General features: G+C 35.8%; 1 protein-coding gene and 1 non-coding gene across 3 annotated transcripts; one reads left to right on the plus strand and one right to left on the minus strand.

The window, feature by feature from the left end:
- Positions 1–224: 224 nt before the first annotated feature.
- Positions 225–7,282, minus strand: LOC110878226 (endo-1,4-beta-xylanase 3). 2 transcript variants are annotated; one of them, XM_022126495.2, is made up of 9 exons: positions 7,104–7,282; positions 6,970–7,032; positions 6,763–6,846; positions 5,574–5,911; positions 5,192–5,333; positions 4,412–4,770; positions 3,804–3,981; positions 3,179–3,718; positions 225–1,473 (listed from the first exon to the last, which is right to left on the minus strand). In XM_022126495.2, exons 1-9 carry the CDS (start codon positions 7,167–7,169, stop codon positions 358–360), a joined length of 2,886 nt encoding a protein of 961 aa, XP_021982187.1. In that variant the 5' UTR covers positions 7,170–7,282; the 3' UTR covers positions 225–357. The 2 variants fall into 2 exon arrangements, with proteins under 2 accessions (XP_021982187.1, XP_021982188.1); XM_022126496.2 differs by having other exon boundaries at positions 4,412–4,764; positions 7,104–7,279.
- Positions 7,283–9,194: 1,912 nt separating this feature from the next.
- Positions 9,195–14,864, plus strand: LOC110878227. The gene is made up of 3 exons (XR_004866990.1): positions 9,195–9,363; positions 9,544–9,631; positions 14,634–14,864. It is a non-coding gene; the product is annotated as an uncharacterized LOC110878227 (transcript).
- Positions 14,865–15,451: the final 587 nt, after the last annotated feature.

Raw genomic sequence — 15,451 nt, forward strand, 5'->3', positions numbered from 1 at the left:
ATTTATTTTAGTACTCCCAGTATTAGCAACCCGTTAGCTAGTAGCCCAAAATAAAAAAGATAAAAAAAAAAAAAAAAAACTCATTTTAGCAGCCCATTTGGAAACGTGATTACCGATTACACCGACTTGAATTAACCCAAATGCAACCTACATAGGGTTTTTGTTTAGAATGCAAATATGCATATATCCATTGTATGAGTATACAAGAAAATATAAGACACTCATTAAAATATTTGTTTCAAACAGTTACATAAATGTAACTACTATTCCAATTCATTTCCTTTATTCAGCCACCACCTTACACAAACACATACAATGAAAAACGAAAACACTTCTTTTAAACAACAATGGAATCGCTTAAGGATTTATGGGCACCACCAACGGAACATCACCTTTCTCGACCACAAATTTCTTGACCGTTTTCTTGCCATCTGTAACGACAATAACCTCGTAAGTCCCAGGAAACCCGCGAAAACAAAATTCGCCCTTATCATCAACATGTCCATGACTATGTGACAACCATTCTTTTTTGAGCTCAAGAAGCCGATTCCCGGCTACGTTAATCTCACTTTCAGCATCAACCAAATGTGAGTTTTCGCGACTCATAAACAACTCCCAAAACCCCCAAATCATAATCCCTTCAACCGCGGGATGAGCAAAAGCTTCACGAAACATAACCTCCAAATCATCTGCTCGAATGTACTCGTTTATAGATGACACATCAAGCTCGGTGAACCAGATAGGGAGTCCGAGACATCCTAGTTTGTCAAGAGCCGAACAAACGACTGGACCCACCGGACTATCGATATGCCCTTGTATCCCAATCCCACCAACTGGTGCACCTTGTTGTTGCAAATCAAGAATCTGTGATATGTATTTCTCGGGTGTGGATCTCGTGTCACACCCGTCTTCAACATGGTAATCATTCACAAACAACGTGGCTGATGGGTCCAACTGGTTCGCGGTTTTGAACATGTTGGCTCGTATATCTTGGCCCAACCGGCTTGGGTAGAAGGAGCCGTGAAGCATTTCATTGTTCACGTCATAATGCTTGAACTTACCTTTGTATCGGTTAAGTAAGCTAGTCAACCGGTTCTGGACGGCTGCGCCTAGGTCGGTTTTGTTAAGGTTCTTGACCCAATCTTGAACCGTGTTATCAACATCCCAAAAGATACAATGCCCTCGAGCCGAGATGTTGTTATCGTCACATAGTTTTAAAAGATCATCGGCGTCTTGGTAGTTCAAGTTCCCTTTTTGCGACTCGGTCCAGTACCATTTGAGCTCGTTTCCAAACACGGCCCAGTTGAAATTTTTAACGAAAAAAGCGACGAAGTCTTCGTTATCAATGTTTGTTCGGCTTATGCATGTTCCGATCGGGAAACTGTTTTGAATTTGTTTCACTATTACCATCGTTGGGTACATACTGCTTGAGTCCGGGGTCGGAAATTTCAGGGTTACATCTTGTTTACGAATCTGTAGTACAATCCAAGGAAAAAAAACATATGTAAGCAAGTTAAGGTTGGCGACTTTTTGGTTTTTTTTTTGGTTGACTTCGCTTAGTAGCACAACAGTGAATGCTATGTAGTCAGATCATGTAAACATTTTTTAGTGATAATGATTACTATTTTATCAATTTTTCTAGCTTTAAATATAAATAGACTAGGTTATAACCCCGTGTATTACACGGGTTGAATAAATAAATTTTATATACTAAATAATAAAACATTATATATCTTTAAAAACCTTCTTTATTGCACGGGTTGAATAAATATAATTTTATATATTAAATAATAAAAAGTTATATCTATAAGAACAACATTGTACGGGTTGAATAAATGTAATTTTATATACCAAATAAAAAAATTATATCTTTAAAACACGTGTACTGCGAGTTGAATAAATATAATATTGTTTACCAAATAATAAGAATAATACATCTTTAAAGACCTCATTTATTACACAGGTTGAATAAATATAATTTTATATACCAAATAATAAAAAAATGCATCTTTAAAAATATGCGTATTACACGGTTTGAACAAATGTAATTTTCTGTACTAAATAACAAAAAATATATATATCCTTAAAAAACCTCGTGTATTGTACGAATTGAATAAATCTAATTTTATACATCAAATAATAAAAAGTTATATCTTAAAAACTTCTTGTATATCAGTTAATTTTATATTAAGTTTCGTAAAACCTGTTTGACCCCCAACGTCTAGCCCAAACAATATTTTTTTTAACATCTAAACCCCCGTCTTTTTTTTCTAACCTTTTTTGCACCTAACGTCTTTTTTTCTAACCCTCTTGGCCCCTAACATTTAATGCATGGGGTTAGTGTTAGGGCCAAAAAGGTTAAAAAAGAAAACGTTGGGGGCTCAGATGTTAAAAATAACATTTAATGGATGAGGTTAGTGTTAGGGGCCAAAAGGGTTAGAAAAGAATACGTTGGGGGCTCGGATGTTAAAAAATTCTTTTTTTAAGCTAAAAGGGTAAAAGTGATATAACCAATAGAAACTTTTCACTTTAACGTTTTTTTAATTAACATGCTGTTCAAATGGGTTACAAGCTATTTTTTTAAGAAATTCACAAAGTGTATTTTAAAAAAGCTCAACCTTAACAAATTATTAAAATGGAGATTTTCCGTTTTAAAAGAAAATGAGTGGATGAAAATTTTAATAAGAGTAAACTGCCAAAATAGTTTGAGTTTTGTTTACTTTTTTCACTTTAATTCAAAACTTAAACCTTTTGAATCTAGTTCCATATGATTTCAATTTTATTGCATTTTCATCCAAAATCAAAATTTAGTCAGATTTTTCGATTAATATTCAATTTTTTTTGTCTTTTTCCTCCCTTTTAATGAAGAGCAAAAATAACTTTTAACGTTTTATTATAACAAATTAAAAAATCTGACCATTTTGCCCTTCATTAAAGGAGAGGAAAAAGATAAAAAAAAGCTGGATGTTAACTGAAAAATCTAACCAGATTTTGCTTTTGGATGAAAATGGCAATAAATTAGAAACCAAAGGGACCCATATTCTAAAGATTTGAATTTTGGACTATGCAAAAGTGACCAAACCTCATGAACCATTTTTTGCAGTTTACTCTTTTAATAAATTTATGAACTTTTGATGTAAACGTTTGTTAGATATTTAGACTATACTTTTAGTTTTACCTTATCGGTTTGTCGCCGTAAGTGCCTAAATCTGGCCTGACGATCCACAGCAAAGATCTGAAGTCCAGCCAGCTTGAAACTGACTCCAGGCGCTGGTCCTTGAATATAAACCATCACTTTCGCCGGTTGCTTTTCAATTCTAAATGACCCACAAATTTCATGCCACTGGTTAGAATCACTGATCTCCACTTGACCACCATTCACCCACTGGCTGTCAACCCCAAGAGCCACATTTATGTTCTGTGGACCACTGGCTCCAGGACCAAGCCGAACCCATGCTGATATTTGGTAGGTTACAAATAGCTTCACTTTGTCCGTGATCATCTGCGCCGGACCCATCCAGGTCTGGGTCCGGTTGGTCGTGTGTATACAACGACCGCTTAACGGCTCGTGTGGCCCCAGGGTGTCTCGTGCAGCCGGTGGGAGTATATGAGGCGAACCAGTCACCACATTTAATGAACAGTTACCGAGTGGGAACCACCCGTTTGTTCCATCGCTAAGATTACTATTCGTGATGATGTTAACTCCATAATCCGGATTCTGCGTTAAGATTATTAAAACAAATGAATTAATCGGGAATAAAATGTGAAGAGGATATTTATTTAAATTAAGTTTAGTTAAGAACCTCAATGACGGGAGGTGGTGACGGAGGTGTTTTCTCGGCATGCTTAACGATGAAGCCATCAACAAGAATATCAGTGCCTGGAGACGGGCCTTCGAGATATACCACCACCTTCGACTGCAACCCGTTTAAAAGAAACTTTCCTTGCAATTGTACCCAATCGGAATCCGTTGCTTGCGTGCTTCCGTGCCAAACAAACAGGCATAAGTGTCGAAAACGCTTTGGAAAATATGGTGGAGGTAATGTGAAGGAAATTACAAATGCGTAGAAAAAATGTTGTTGGTTTGTGGTAAAAAGTTTCCTAGATAATAAAATCAGTTTTGTCGGAAAAGTGTCGCTAAAGGGCGTTTGCTATTGCGAACTTTGCTTTATGAACCAACCCAAAAGTTCTAATAGTTCGGGTAATGTTTTATCTCAACTGGGTCAAAGTAAAAGTCGTAAACAACAACAACAATATAATAATAATAATAATAATAATATATTATTATTATTATTATTATTATTATTATTATTATTATTATTATTATTATTGTTATATTTGAGCCATAAAATTTTTAAACTACAAAGCCTAAACAATGAATAGTTAATAGAGATTATGAAAAGAAACTAACTTAGCAATGCCGATGTAATGTTCACGGGAATCAGGGGTCTGAACCCACAATGTGGCTCTAACAGTCGAGCTAGTAACATTGTTGCCAAAGATTCTAACGAATGCGGTGACTTCATACACAAGTTTTCGTTGAAGTTTTCCGCTAATATCTTGTTGAATCCCGTTCCAACTTTGGGTACGTTCTGATGTCGATGCGAAGAACTTCCCGGATTTAGGAATGATTTTGCCATCTCCCATGGAGGCATGTACAGCAATCTTGCACCCTCGTCCGGACCAGTTGTTAACTCCATCCTCAAAATCAGGGTTCAGTATGATGTTGTCGTCAGCAGTATATACACATGGTAAGATTTTATCCTGTAACTTGAATGACAATAATATGAAATCGAAATAACTCATAGGTTAATACTCGAAAAAAAAAGGTGACAAAATAGACAGATAGGATATCAAACGGGATTTTAAAGGTCAATACTACTGAAGTTATTTATTTGTGTAAATATTTAGTGTATTGAATAACATCATAAAGTTCATAATTATTTGTTAAATGAATAAATCACACTATCTAGGGGGTGACACATGTGACTTGACATTATCTTTAAAGTTATTATATATATTGGTTTTCAGGATTTGACCCTTAGATAGCAAAATACAACTTAATTGACCCCTTTTTATTTAAGAAAATGAGGAGGTATTGCCAACTCTACCGAGGGATTTCAAATTAAAAACACAAATATACTCATTGAAACATTATGATGAAAAATTGTTTTGATTCTGGTTGACTTACATGAGTGAAGACTAAAACCGATTCGATGAGAATGTTAACTCCAGGATTTGGCCCTTCCAAGTAAATCACCACACGATCAGGCTTATCCCTCAACACGAATGTACCTTCTAAGTTCTCCCATTTTCCCTTGGAAACAGTGGTCCTGCAACAACAAGGTGTATGTTTTGACCTGGTTAGATGCAGTAGCGAAACTTGAGATTTCCGACCAGGGGGTCAAAAACGTATACCCAAAAATTCTATACGAAAACTATTATACTCTCCACTACTAAGCGAAAAGTTTGGGGGGTCGAGTGTTGGCATTCGCGTGTTAGAAGACCTGTCCCCCAACTCGTCTAACCAATAAGCATCAAAAAGAACAAAAAGGACATAAAAAATGACACACCTTGCGATGTTATAATATTTGGTGCCCGAGTGTTGGTATTCGCGTTTGAGGGTCGCAATGACTTCAGCGTTGCCTTGAAGTTTGGTCCCGGAAACTCCAACACGAGCACAAACCGTGTAAGTAGAACCAGAGGAAATCTTGTGAGTGATGTCTTGTTCTAAGCCTTGCCAGTTTTGGCTTCTGTTTGTAACAACAGCATGATGCTTGCATGATTTTGGTCTTGTTTCTTGGACCGATAAAAAGGCATCACAGCAGTTTGCATGCCACGAGTCCAAACCGTTTGAGAAATTATGGTTTTCTATGATGTTACTCTTTTCACGACTCAAGTCATTTGGTTTCTGTGATGGAAGCAACATATACCAAAACATAAGTAAAGACTTGTTTTTAACATTTAATATTCGTATTTTGTGGGACCCTTTTATACATATAAGATGACACAGTTTGACTTTTCAAGTCAACCTTGTTACATGGAAAATCTTTATTAATTGATTATGAGAATAGGTAGAGGATTCTGTAAAAAAGTGTGAGAAGTGTATTATAATACTATATATAATAATATATAACACCATAAAACACCGCATAACGATATGTAACACCATATAATTCCATATAACACTATGTAACACTATATATCATTATATAACAAATATAACACTATAGGTTGTCTGATTGCATGTCTATGATAGATGTATAGTGTTATATTTGTTATACAATGTTATATAGTGTTACATAGTGTTATATGGTATTATATGGTGTTACATATTGTTATACGGTATTTATATGGTGTTATATAGTATTATATATAATGTTATAATACACTTTTCACACTTCTCACACTTTAGACCCTTTTTACACTATCCTTACCCTATGAGAATATGCAAACTTTAAATTCCAAATTTCAAATTCAACATAGAGAATATACGCCTCTTATTCCCGCATACCAAACACTACCTCAATGTATTGCTTTGTTACATAACTCAATTATATGAAACCGCACCGCTAAAATAAATAAAAAGGCTAATTGAAATGTAAATAGTACATAGTAGTAAATATGACCCGTTTCGAATGTAAAAACTAAGCCAACCATATCCTACCCCGACCAACAAAAATCGTTCGATTCCCACCATAATCAAGACGATTTTGTGCCTTCTAATATTTCATTTAACGATGCTTAAAACAAAACACGAACCTGAGACTGAAAACCGTCGATGCCATGGATCATTGGTGGGGTTGGGACCTCCATTGATGGCTTCTGCGTATCTTCTTTCAGTTTCTTTTGTTTAAAACAAAGAAACATTCGTCAAACCATTTATATTAACCAAAGCCATGATTACAAACCCTCTAATTCTAAAGACAATGCTTAAAAGCAATAAATATAGAGAAGTAAAACACACACCAGAAAGTGAAAATAATCGCTTCCATTGATCAGTGATGGGTTCTCCATTACTTCTTCACGTTTCTTTCGTTCAAAACCAAACAAAAGTCAAACAACGTACGAATCAGAACCAAAAACTGATAAACAGTTATTACCTTTGATCTGTTGGGATTCTTGTGACGTCTAAGGATGGTGAACAAACATGCTGATCGTTTTGCCATTTATACACAACGATTTTTCAGTGTACGTTACTGAAATCTTAATAACCAATCAAACTGAAAAGACTTTTAAAATCCCTATTAACCTAATTTCGTTACAAAGCGTGGTTTATGAGTAATTTGAAACAATAATTACTGAAAAATGAAACTTAATAAAATTGTTGATGGGTTCCCTTTATCTTACAGCTAGAGATATGAGGGTGAACCATAGCTAACTTTATTGTATGCTTGAATTGAAATAGAAGATTTGATTTTTTTGGGGTTTTCTTTTACTTTTTGTTGGATTGCTTTACTTTGATTAAATTCAAGACTTGGTTTACACGTTAAACTATTACAATTTGCAATTGAAAAGATTAAAGATTAGGTGAGCAATGGCGTTCTGATGCACGGGATTCGGGGTGTTTATTGGTGTGTTTTCTTTATTTCTTCGGCTCCAGTGAATCGTATGTTGGCAGGCTGCTAGGACTGTGTCTAAGATCATATATTTAATTTACCATGTTAAATTATGTTGTGGGACGCGTGAAATATGAAGAAAAAAAACGGTACGTAAATGCAACGTAGCCAGTTTCGCTTTCACGTCTAAAACTCACTTAGGTAGGTAGGCCGGCCGGTGTGTGTCCTTGAATCGGTTGGAAGCTTCGAGATCTTCCAGGAATAGATTAGCACGGGCGTGCCTTACCATGCACAGTCGTGCATGGTGAGGCTGCCCCTAAAGGGGCAGCAACGGTTGTACTTCTGGTCTCTAACTTTTGTCTTGTCTGGTTTGTCTTTTGTGGGGCACGATCGTGCATGCCTATGCACGGGTGTGCTAGCCGTTTTTTCTTTCTTGCCCACCAATTTATTATGTTGCTTCCAAAAGGCGAGTTGAGGCAAGAGGCATAGTTGTCTTTGTTGTGCACAGGGGTGCTTCTTGAAAAATTCATATTTTTCATCCGGTTTTTATTATTTTCTACTTTATTTTGTCTTGACCTTTAAATCGTGCAGAAACTAAAAAGGAACGATATAGTAGTGTTTCCTTCATAAATTGTCTCGAAAGTATTCATCAATGGGGATATATTTGTATTATATATATATAGGGGGCTGCTAGAATGAGAACCACCCCGAGTTGTAAGAACCGCGAGAACTACACCCCACGGAGCGCCGTTCGCCATGATTTTTTTTTACAAGTAGATGTGTGTATTATAAACACATCCGTAAAAAATCATGGCGAACGGCGCTCCGTGAGGTGTAGTTTTTTACACCACAAGTTTGGTGTTTTTTAATTTTTTTTCTTTTTTCTTTTTTTTTCACCAAACTTGTGGTGTAAAAAACTACACCCCACGGAGCGCCGTTCGCCATGATTTTTTACGGCTGTGTTTATAATACACACATCTACTTGTAAAAAAAAAATCATGGCGAACGGCGCTCCGTGGGGTGTAGTTCTCGCGGTTCTTACAAATCGAGGTGGTTCTCATTCTAGCGGCTCCCTATATATATAAAATTGATGGTACGTACATCAGCGCTTAGAGGTGTTGGTTGTTCATGTGAAATGTGAGTAGGGCTGTAACACCTTAGAAATTCAGGGGAGGTTGAAGCAAATATGAGACAAAAGTACCCCTATCTATTTGAATAAATCTCAAGGATAAGATTTCTTTTAAGGAGTGAGGATGTAACACCTTGGAAATTCATGGCGAATAATATGGTAACACGTGTCCAATCAACTCTCAAATATTCCCGATAAGTTGGACGAGAGGGATCAAATATGTAAAAACGTGGAAGCTTGGAAGTGGAGAGGTCATTTGTGACAAAATGCCAAATTTTGGCTTCTGAAGGTCCCTTACGGACCGCAAGGCATTTGCCTTACGGTCCGTAAGGTATTGAAAATTACTTTGGCTTCTTAAGGTCCTGTTACGGACCACAAGGCATATGCCTTACGCAGGGCCGGCCCAAGACCAAGTATTTTGAGGCTTGGGCCTTGGGCCATCAAATTTATAGAGCCTCCATATTTAAAAAAATTATATATTATATGGGTATGGGCCTTATCTGCTATGAGAAGGAGATAGAGAGAATAGGTTATGAAAGGTCAAACTTCAAAGGACAAATTGCAGCCGTATACATCGTAGGTTAGGGCGGAGAATGGCCGAATGGGGATTGGCAGGAACATATAAAAAATTAGGTCTCAAATTGAAAGAGGGGAAAATAAGCTTCAACAATAATTGTAAGTAATCTTTCTTTTCATTTTCATTACCACTACTTAGTTTTCTGATCTATAGTTTTGACGAGTCTGATCGTTGCCAATCACAAATTCATAGTAGTTTTTGTTTTTAAAAATTGTAATAGTTCCTGTATTTGCCAATTGCTCATTTAGATAACTTATCTATTTATTTGTAATCGGCAGATAACTAGAGATTTAGATAAACATGTAGTCTTTGTTTTTGACAAATGTGATTCTGGAAGATATCAAGCTTATAACTCGTCTTTGTCAGGTATTTTTTTTTCCTGCAACTTATATATTTTTGTGATAATTAAGATTGTGTAGTGTTAAATTGTTAATCTGGAAAGATTGGAATTGAATTTACGGTCAAACCAACAAAACAAAAATGAAATCAAATTCAAAGCCCATATGACTTTAATTGAACAAAAATGAAACCACCCAAATATAGATAAACAAAAAAAACTGTAAAATATGGTAGAAAAACAAAGGAGATAGTTGAAAGGAAGTTCTCAGGTAACGAAGGAGCCATTACCATTCTACAATCTAGAGGAAGTGACAGGGTTTACAATATGGAATGAAACAACTTTAAGGAAATAGTTGAAAGGAAGTTCTGTCCTCCTCATGAAACGAAACAAATTGCTAATAAATTCCTAAATCATAGAATGATTGGGGTAAATTGCAGGGAATATACTACCATATTCTTGGAATATGCGAGGATAGTACCAACACTAGCTTCACCAGAACCAATATCAATCTTCCGTTATATCTGTGGATTAATTAGTGAAATCAGAGATATAGTCAAGGCAGCTAGGCCACAAACAATAAAAGAAGCAGTGGAGCTGGCTAAAACTCTAACAGATGGATTGGTACGTACACAAGAAGAAAACAAGAAAAAGAATCTAGCCTAAAGGATTACCCAGGAACTACGTTATGGTAATTCCTATCGTTGGAAAGGAACAGGTTCATCTTCTTCATCTTTCTGTAAACTCTGTAGAAAGAAGCACTCAGGGAAGTGTGTTGTGTCCTGCAACTTCTACAAGATACCAGGACATAAGGAAGAAGACTGTAAGAAGAAAGCTAATGCCAGAATATGCTACAACTTTGGAGAGGCAGGTCACATCCGCTAAAACTGTCGAAAACTACCTCCAGCAGCCAACAACAAAGCAAAGGCAATAGAATGACCCAAGAAGAATGCCAGAGCATTCGTACTAACAACCGAAGAAGCTAAGATGATCCTTGATGTGATTGCCGGTACGTTTTTAGTTAATGGTGTTTATGGTAAAGTATTATTTGACTCTGATGCAAACCAAAGTTTTATAAATACTTCTTTCTACAAACTTCTCAATCAACCACTAACTAAACTTCACCAAGACTGTCTGGTGGAGACGGCAAATGGAAATTCTATCAAAATAAGCGAAATCCTTTGGGAAGGAAAGATAGAAATTTTAAGTCATAAATTTACTGCTAACCTCTTACCACTGAATCTAGCCGGATGCGATATTGTATTAGGAATGGATTGGTTGGTAGCCAATCATGGACGAATTTTGTATGATCAAAAGTTTGTAGAAGTATGTAAGCCAACTGGCGAAAGGATCACAATTAAGGGAGACAAGCCGACAAGGTCAACGAAATTCATCTCTGTGATGAAAGCTGCAAGCTACGCAAGAAAAGGAGAAATTATGTATATGATTTTTATAATCATTAAAACTAAAGGAAAAGAATTAAAGATATCCCCGTAGTATCTAAATTCTCAGAGGTCTTTCCAGAGGAGTTACCTAGATTACCGCCAGATCGTGAGGTTGAATTTAGAATCCACTTGTTACCTGGAACGTCACCGATTGCCAAAGCTCCCTGTCGTCTAGCACCGACGGAGATGCAGGAATTAAAGAAACAGTTAGACGAATTATTGGAAAAAGGTTTTATACAACTTAGTTCATCGCCATGGGGAGCACCGGTGTTATTTATCAAGAAGAAAGATGGATCGATGCGTATGTTCATTGATTACAGAGAGTTGAATAAGGTTACGATTAAAATCGGTACCCACTACCGAGAATCGATGATCTATTCGATCAATTTCAAGGAGCCCGATTCTTTTCTAAGATCGACTTACGCTCAGGATATCATCAGCTAAAAGTACAAGAAGAGGACATTCCTAAAACTGATTTCAGAACAAGGTACAATTATTATGAATTTACAGTCATGCCATTTGGTTTAACCAATGCCCCAGCCGCATTTATGGACAAGATGAACAGGATATGTAAACCATACCTGGATAAATTCATAATTGTTTTTATAGATGATATACTAATTTACTCCAAAAGTAAGGAAGAGCATGCGGAACATTTATACATACGTCTGACATTGTTGAGAAAAGAGAAGTTTTATGCTAAATTCTCAAAATGTAAATTCTGGTTGGAAGAAGTGCAATTTCTTGGACACTTAGTTAATCATGAAGGAATTCATGTAGATCCTACAAAGATTGAAGCTATTACCAAATGGAAAGTCCCTGAATTACCAACAGAAGTAAGAAGTTTTTTTGGATTGGCAGGATATTATAGACGTTTTATTCAAGATTTCTCTAGAATAGTTATTCCATTAAACAAACTAACTTGCAAGTCAGTTAAGTTTGAATGGGGACTAAAACAAGAGGAAGCATTAAAAGTTTTGAAGCAAAGACTAACGAACGCACCAATACTTGCTTTGCCAGAAGGAACTGAAGACTTTATAGTCTATTGTGATGCATCTAAATTAGGATTTGGATGTGTGTTGATGCAACGTCAAAAGATAATTGCTTATGCCTCTAGACAACTTAAGAAGCATAAAGAGAATTATACAACCCATGATCTAGAGTTAAGAGCGTTAATTTTTGCCTTTAAGATTTGGAGACACTATCTCTACGGTAGTAAGTTTATTGTCTTCACCGATCATAAGAGTTCAAGATATGTTTTCGGGCAAAAAGAATTAAACATGAGGCAAAAACGATGGATGGAAATCCTTAGTGATTATGATTGTGATATCCAGTATCATGCAGTAAAAGCTAATGTAGTAGCTGGTGCTTTAAGTTGAAAGTACCATGAGAAGCCAAAAAGGATATGTGCTCTCAGATTAAACCTGCAATTAGATTTAAATGAACAAATTAAAAAAGTACAGGAAACAGCAATCAAGGATGATGTTGAAGGTTTGAAAGGAATGACTAAGGAATTAGAAAAAAGAACAGATGGAATTTGGAGATTCCATAAGAAAAGGATTTGGATGCCTATTCAAGGAAACCTACGAAATCAAATTATAGAACCACTCTCAAAATATATTAAAAAATTATAAATAGTGTACAGTGTTCTTACAGATGAATAGTAACAATTTCTCAATTCTCTATTCACAACCACTTTTAACCACCTACAATCAATCTATATATGATAAAAAGGAAAGGGAATGAACAGTGATTTATTATAGAATTATTTAGAATTAACAGTGATTTATTATTAAATTAAAATTAGATGGTATCGGATATAGGTACTGGTCTCAAATTTACCAAACCGGTGTATTTTCGGTACCGGTTCTGCACAGGTATTCACCGGTTTTTACCCTCAATACCGGTGGTGTACCAGTACCGACCGGTATCGAACCGTACCATACTAGGTATATTCGGTACCCCACTTTTGAGGATTTCGGTAACGGTATTTTCGGTACCGGTTGGTACCGATCTCATCAAATCCTGTAGCAACGCAGCAATACAAGTAATTGCACCGTTTAAATTACTTTTCATACACACCGTAAGTAAACTGTATTTCGTTTGAATGAGGTTTTATATACACAACAACTTATTTTGCTTTCTTTTTTGTATTTTTCTGCAATGAATGAATTGTAGCGTGTAAAATTAACTTGGATATTTAGAATATTGATGAGCAAATCGTATCAAATCCTGTAAATGAACCGGTATCGTATCGGTACCAAATTTACTATACCAAATCATTTTCGGTACCAATTTGGTACCCACCTTTTGGCGTTTTCAAAATCGTTACTTTTGGTTCGACACCGGTCTAGCACCATACCTGTATTTATTGATTTTTACCTTCAAATACCATACCGTATTGTACCCAGTGGCGGAACCAGGATTTTATTTCAGTGGGGTCCATTTTCGGGTCGGTCCTCGTTCGGGTCGAGTTAAAGTGAGGTTTGAACTAGATTTTTAAAAAAAAATAAGAAAAATGGGCTTATCAAGGATTGAACCCATGACCTCTTGGTGGAAAAGAGGGAGATTTACCACTACACCAGCTTTCTTTTTATTTTTATGGTGTCCACCTAATTGTATTTATGGGGTCCATATACAATTTAATATACCGAATCTACTACTTTTTTTAAAAGATTGGGGTCCGGGGACCCCGGTGGCACCAATGTGGGTCCGCCCCTGATTGTACCGAGCATTTTCGGTGTCGGTACCTAATTTCGATGATTTTCCGAATCGATACTTTCGTTGTCGTTACCGGTACCGAGCTCATCCATATTTTAACGTGTTAGCACCGTAATAACTGAACTAAAAACAACCGAATTTCCAACGTGTAGGACGTGTGGGTCCTATTATTATATATTAGGTTATTTAAAATCGTTTTTTTATGATGGAGTGACTATCTTTACCACGTCATTTTATTTATGTTTTGATATTCGGTATCTGTTTGCTGTTGCTGACACACCTTTTATAGTCACTGGGTCCGGCCGGAACGCGCAGGCGGAAAATAACTAGTTTTTATAATATTAAAAAACCCCTCATAAAATTTTGGGGACCGACTGTGAATGCTCTAAGAGCTGGAATCCGTATTGATGAATGAGATTTTGAGTAGGTGGGCGTGGGCTATAAACTAGGCTGATGAGGCGTCTCTCTCTTTTTAGGAGTGTTTCCATATTTTGAGTATTTCTTACATCACCTTCTTACACACACTCATACTCACACTGAATGAGAATGAAATCAAGAAAAGATCCTCATTTCTGTTACCCATCACCCTTCTTCCTTTCACCCCTCACATAATTATACATACATATCTCTCTCTTTCCCCCTTTTTCCCCCAGTTTCTCAAATGGGCACTTGTTCTTTTTCACTCAACATTCAATCTTCCACTGCTTTTTTCATCTTTTTCTTGATTTTCAACTCCACCCACTCAAGATTTATGCCTCAAGGTTTGTGGGTCACTTTCATATCTCTCTCTCTCTCTCTATATATATATATATATGTGTGTGTGTGAAGCTAATAATAACAATTCATTTCATAAATGTGATTGCAGGTGGTTCGAATTTCAGCCTAATAGACAAGAATGCTCAGGTGAGACTTTAAATATTGTTTGCTAGTTGGTGTGTTTAAACTTGATTATTTAGCTAGTACTTTTGGTTAGTTGATATAAGATGTAGTTTATATAAAACAGCAACTGTCTAAAAGATTTATGTATAGCTTCGGATTTGAACTTAAATTTAGCACATTTGACCTCAAAAGTTGAAGGATATTTTCTTTAACGGCACTGAAAGGTTAAATTTAGCATATTTGATAAGTCCTGATTTTGGGTCAAAATGTGTATAACATACGCAAAATTTATATGTGTTTGTTTCAAATGTGAACATTGTGCCACGAGAGTTTACTTAAAAAAGATTATACCCTGTTTTTCCTAACACAATTCAAGTAGAAAGTTACCACTTTTGACCACAAAAGTCAAAGATTTTTATAATTCTGTTGGTGTTAAATGCAAATATTTTGGAATATTCTACAACACATTGTATCAACTGCTATGGATATTACTAATCTAAACACTTCTTATTGTCTTAATCAATTTTGAGATGAAAATTAAATCAGTTGACTTTAGAAGGTCAAAAGAACTATCCTTTGTTCTTTATGTATTAATTTTATTACTAAATCAACCTCTACCATCCAATCCCATTGTGTAATAATCCAAAAGTTTGTGTACAATACTTTTTAGCATTTTGTGAATATTTAGTCCAGCATATTATTTTTGGACCGACATTGTAAAGTTGTCAACAATACCAATATTTGATTTATTTCTCAAAAAGAAGCATACAATTTTCAATCAATTGAGTTTTATCCACAATTATG

Source organism: Helianthus annuus, chromosome 9, assembly GCF_002127325.2.
Source record: "Helianthus annuus cultivar XRQ/B chromosome 9, HanXRQr2.0-SUNRISE, whole genome shotgun sequence".
Lineage (NCBI taxonomy): Eukaryota > Viridiplantae > Streptophyta > Magnoliopsida > Asterales > Asteraceae > Helianthus > Helianthus annuus.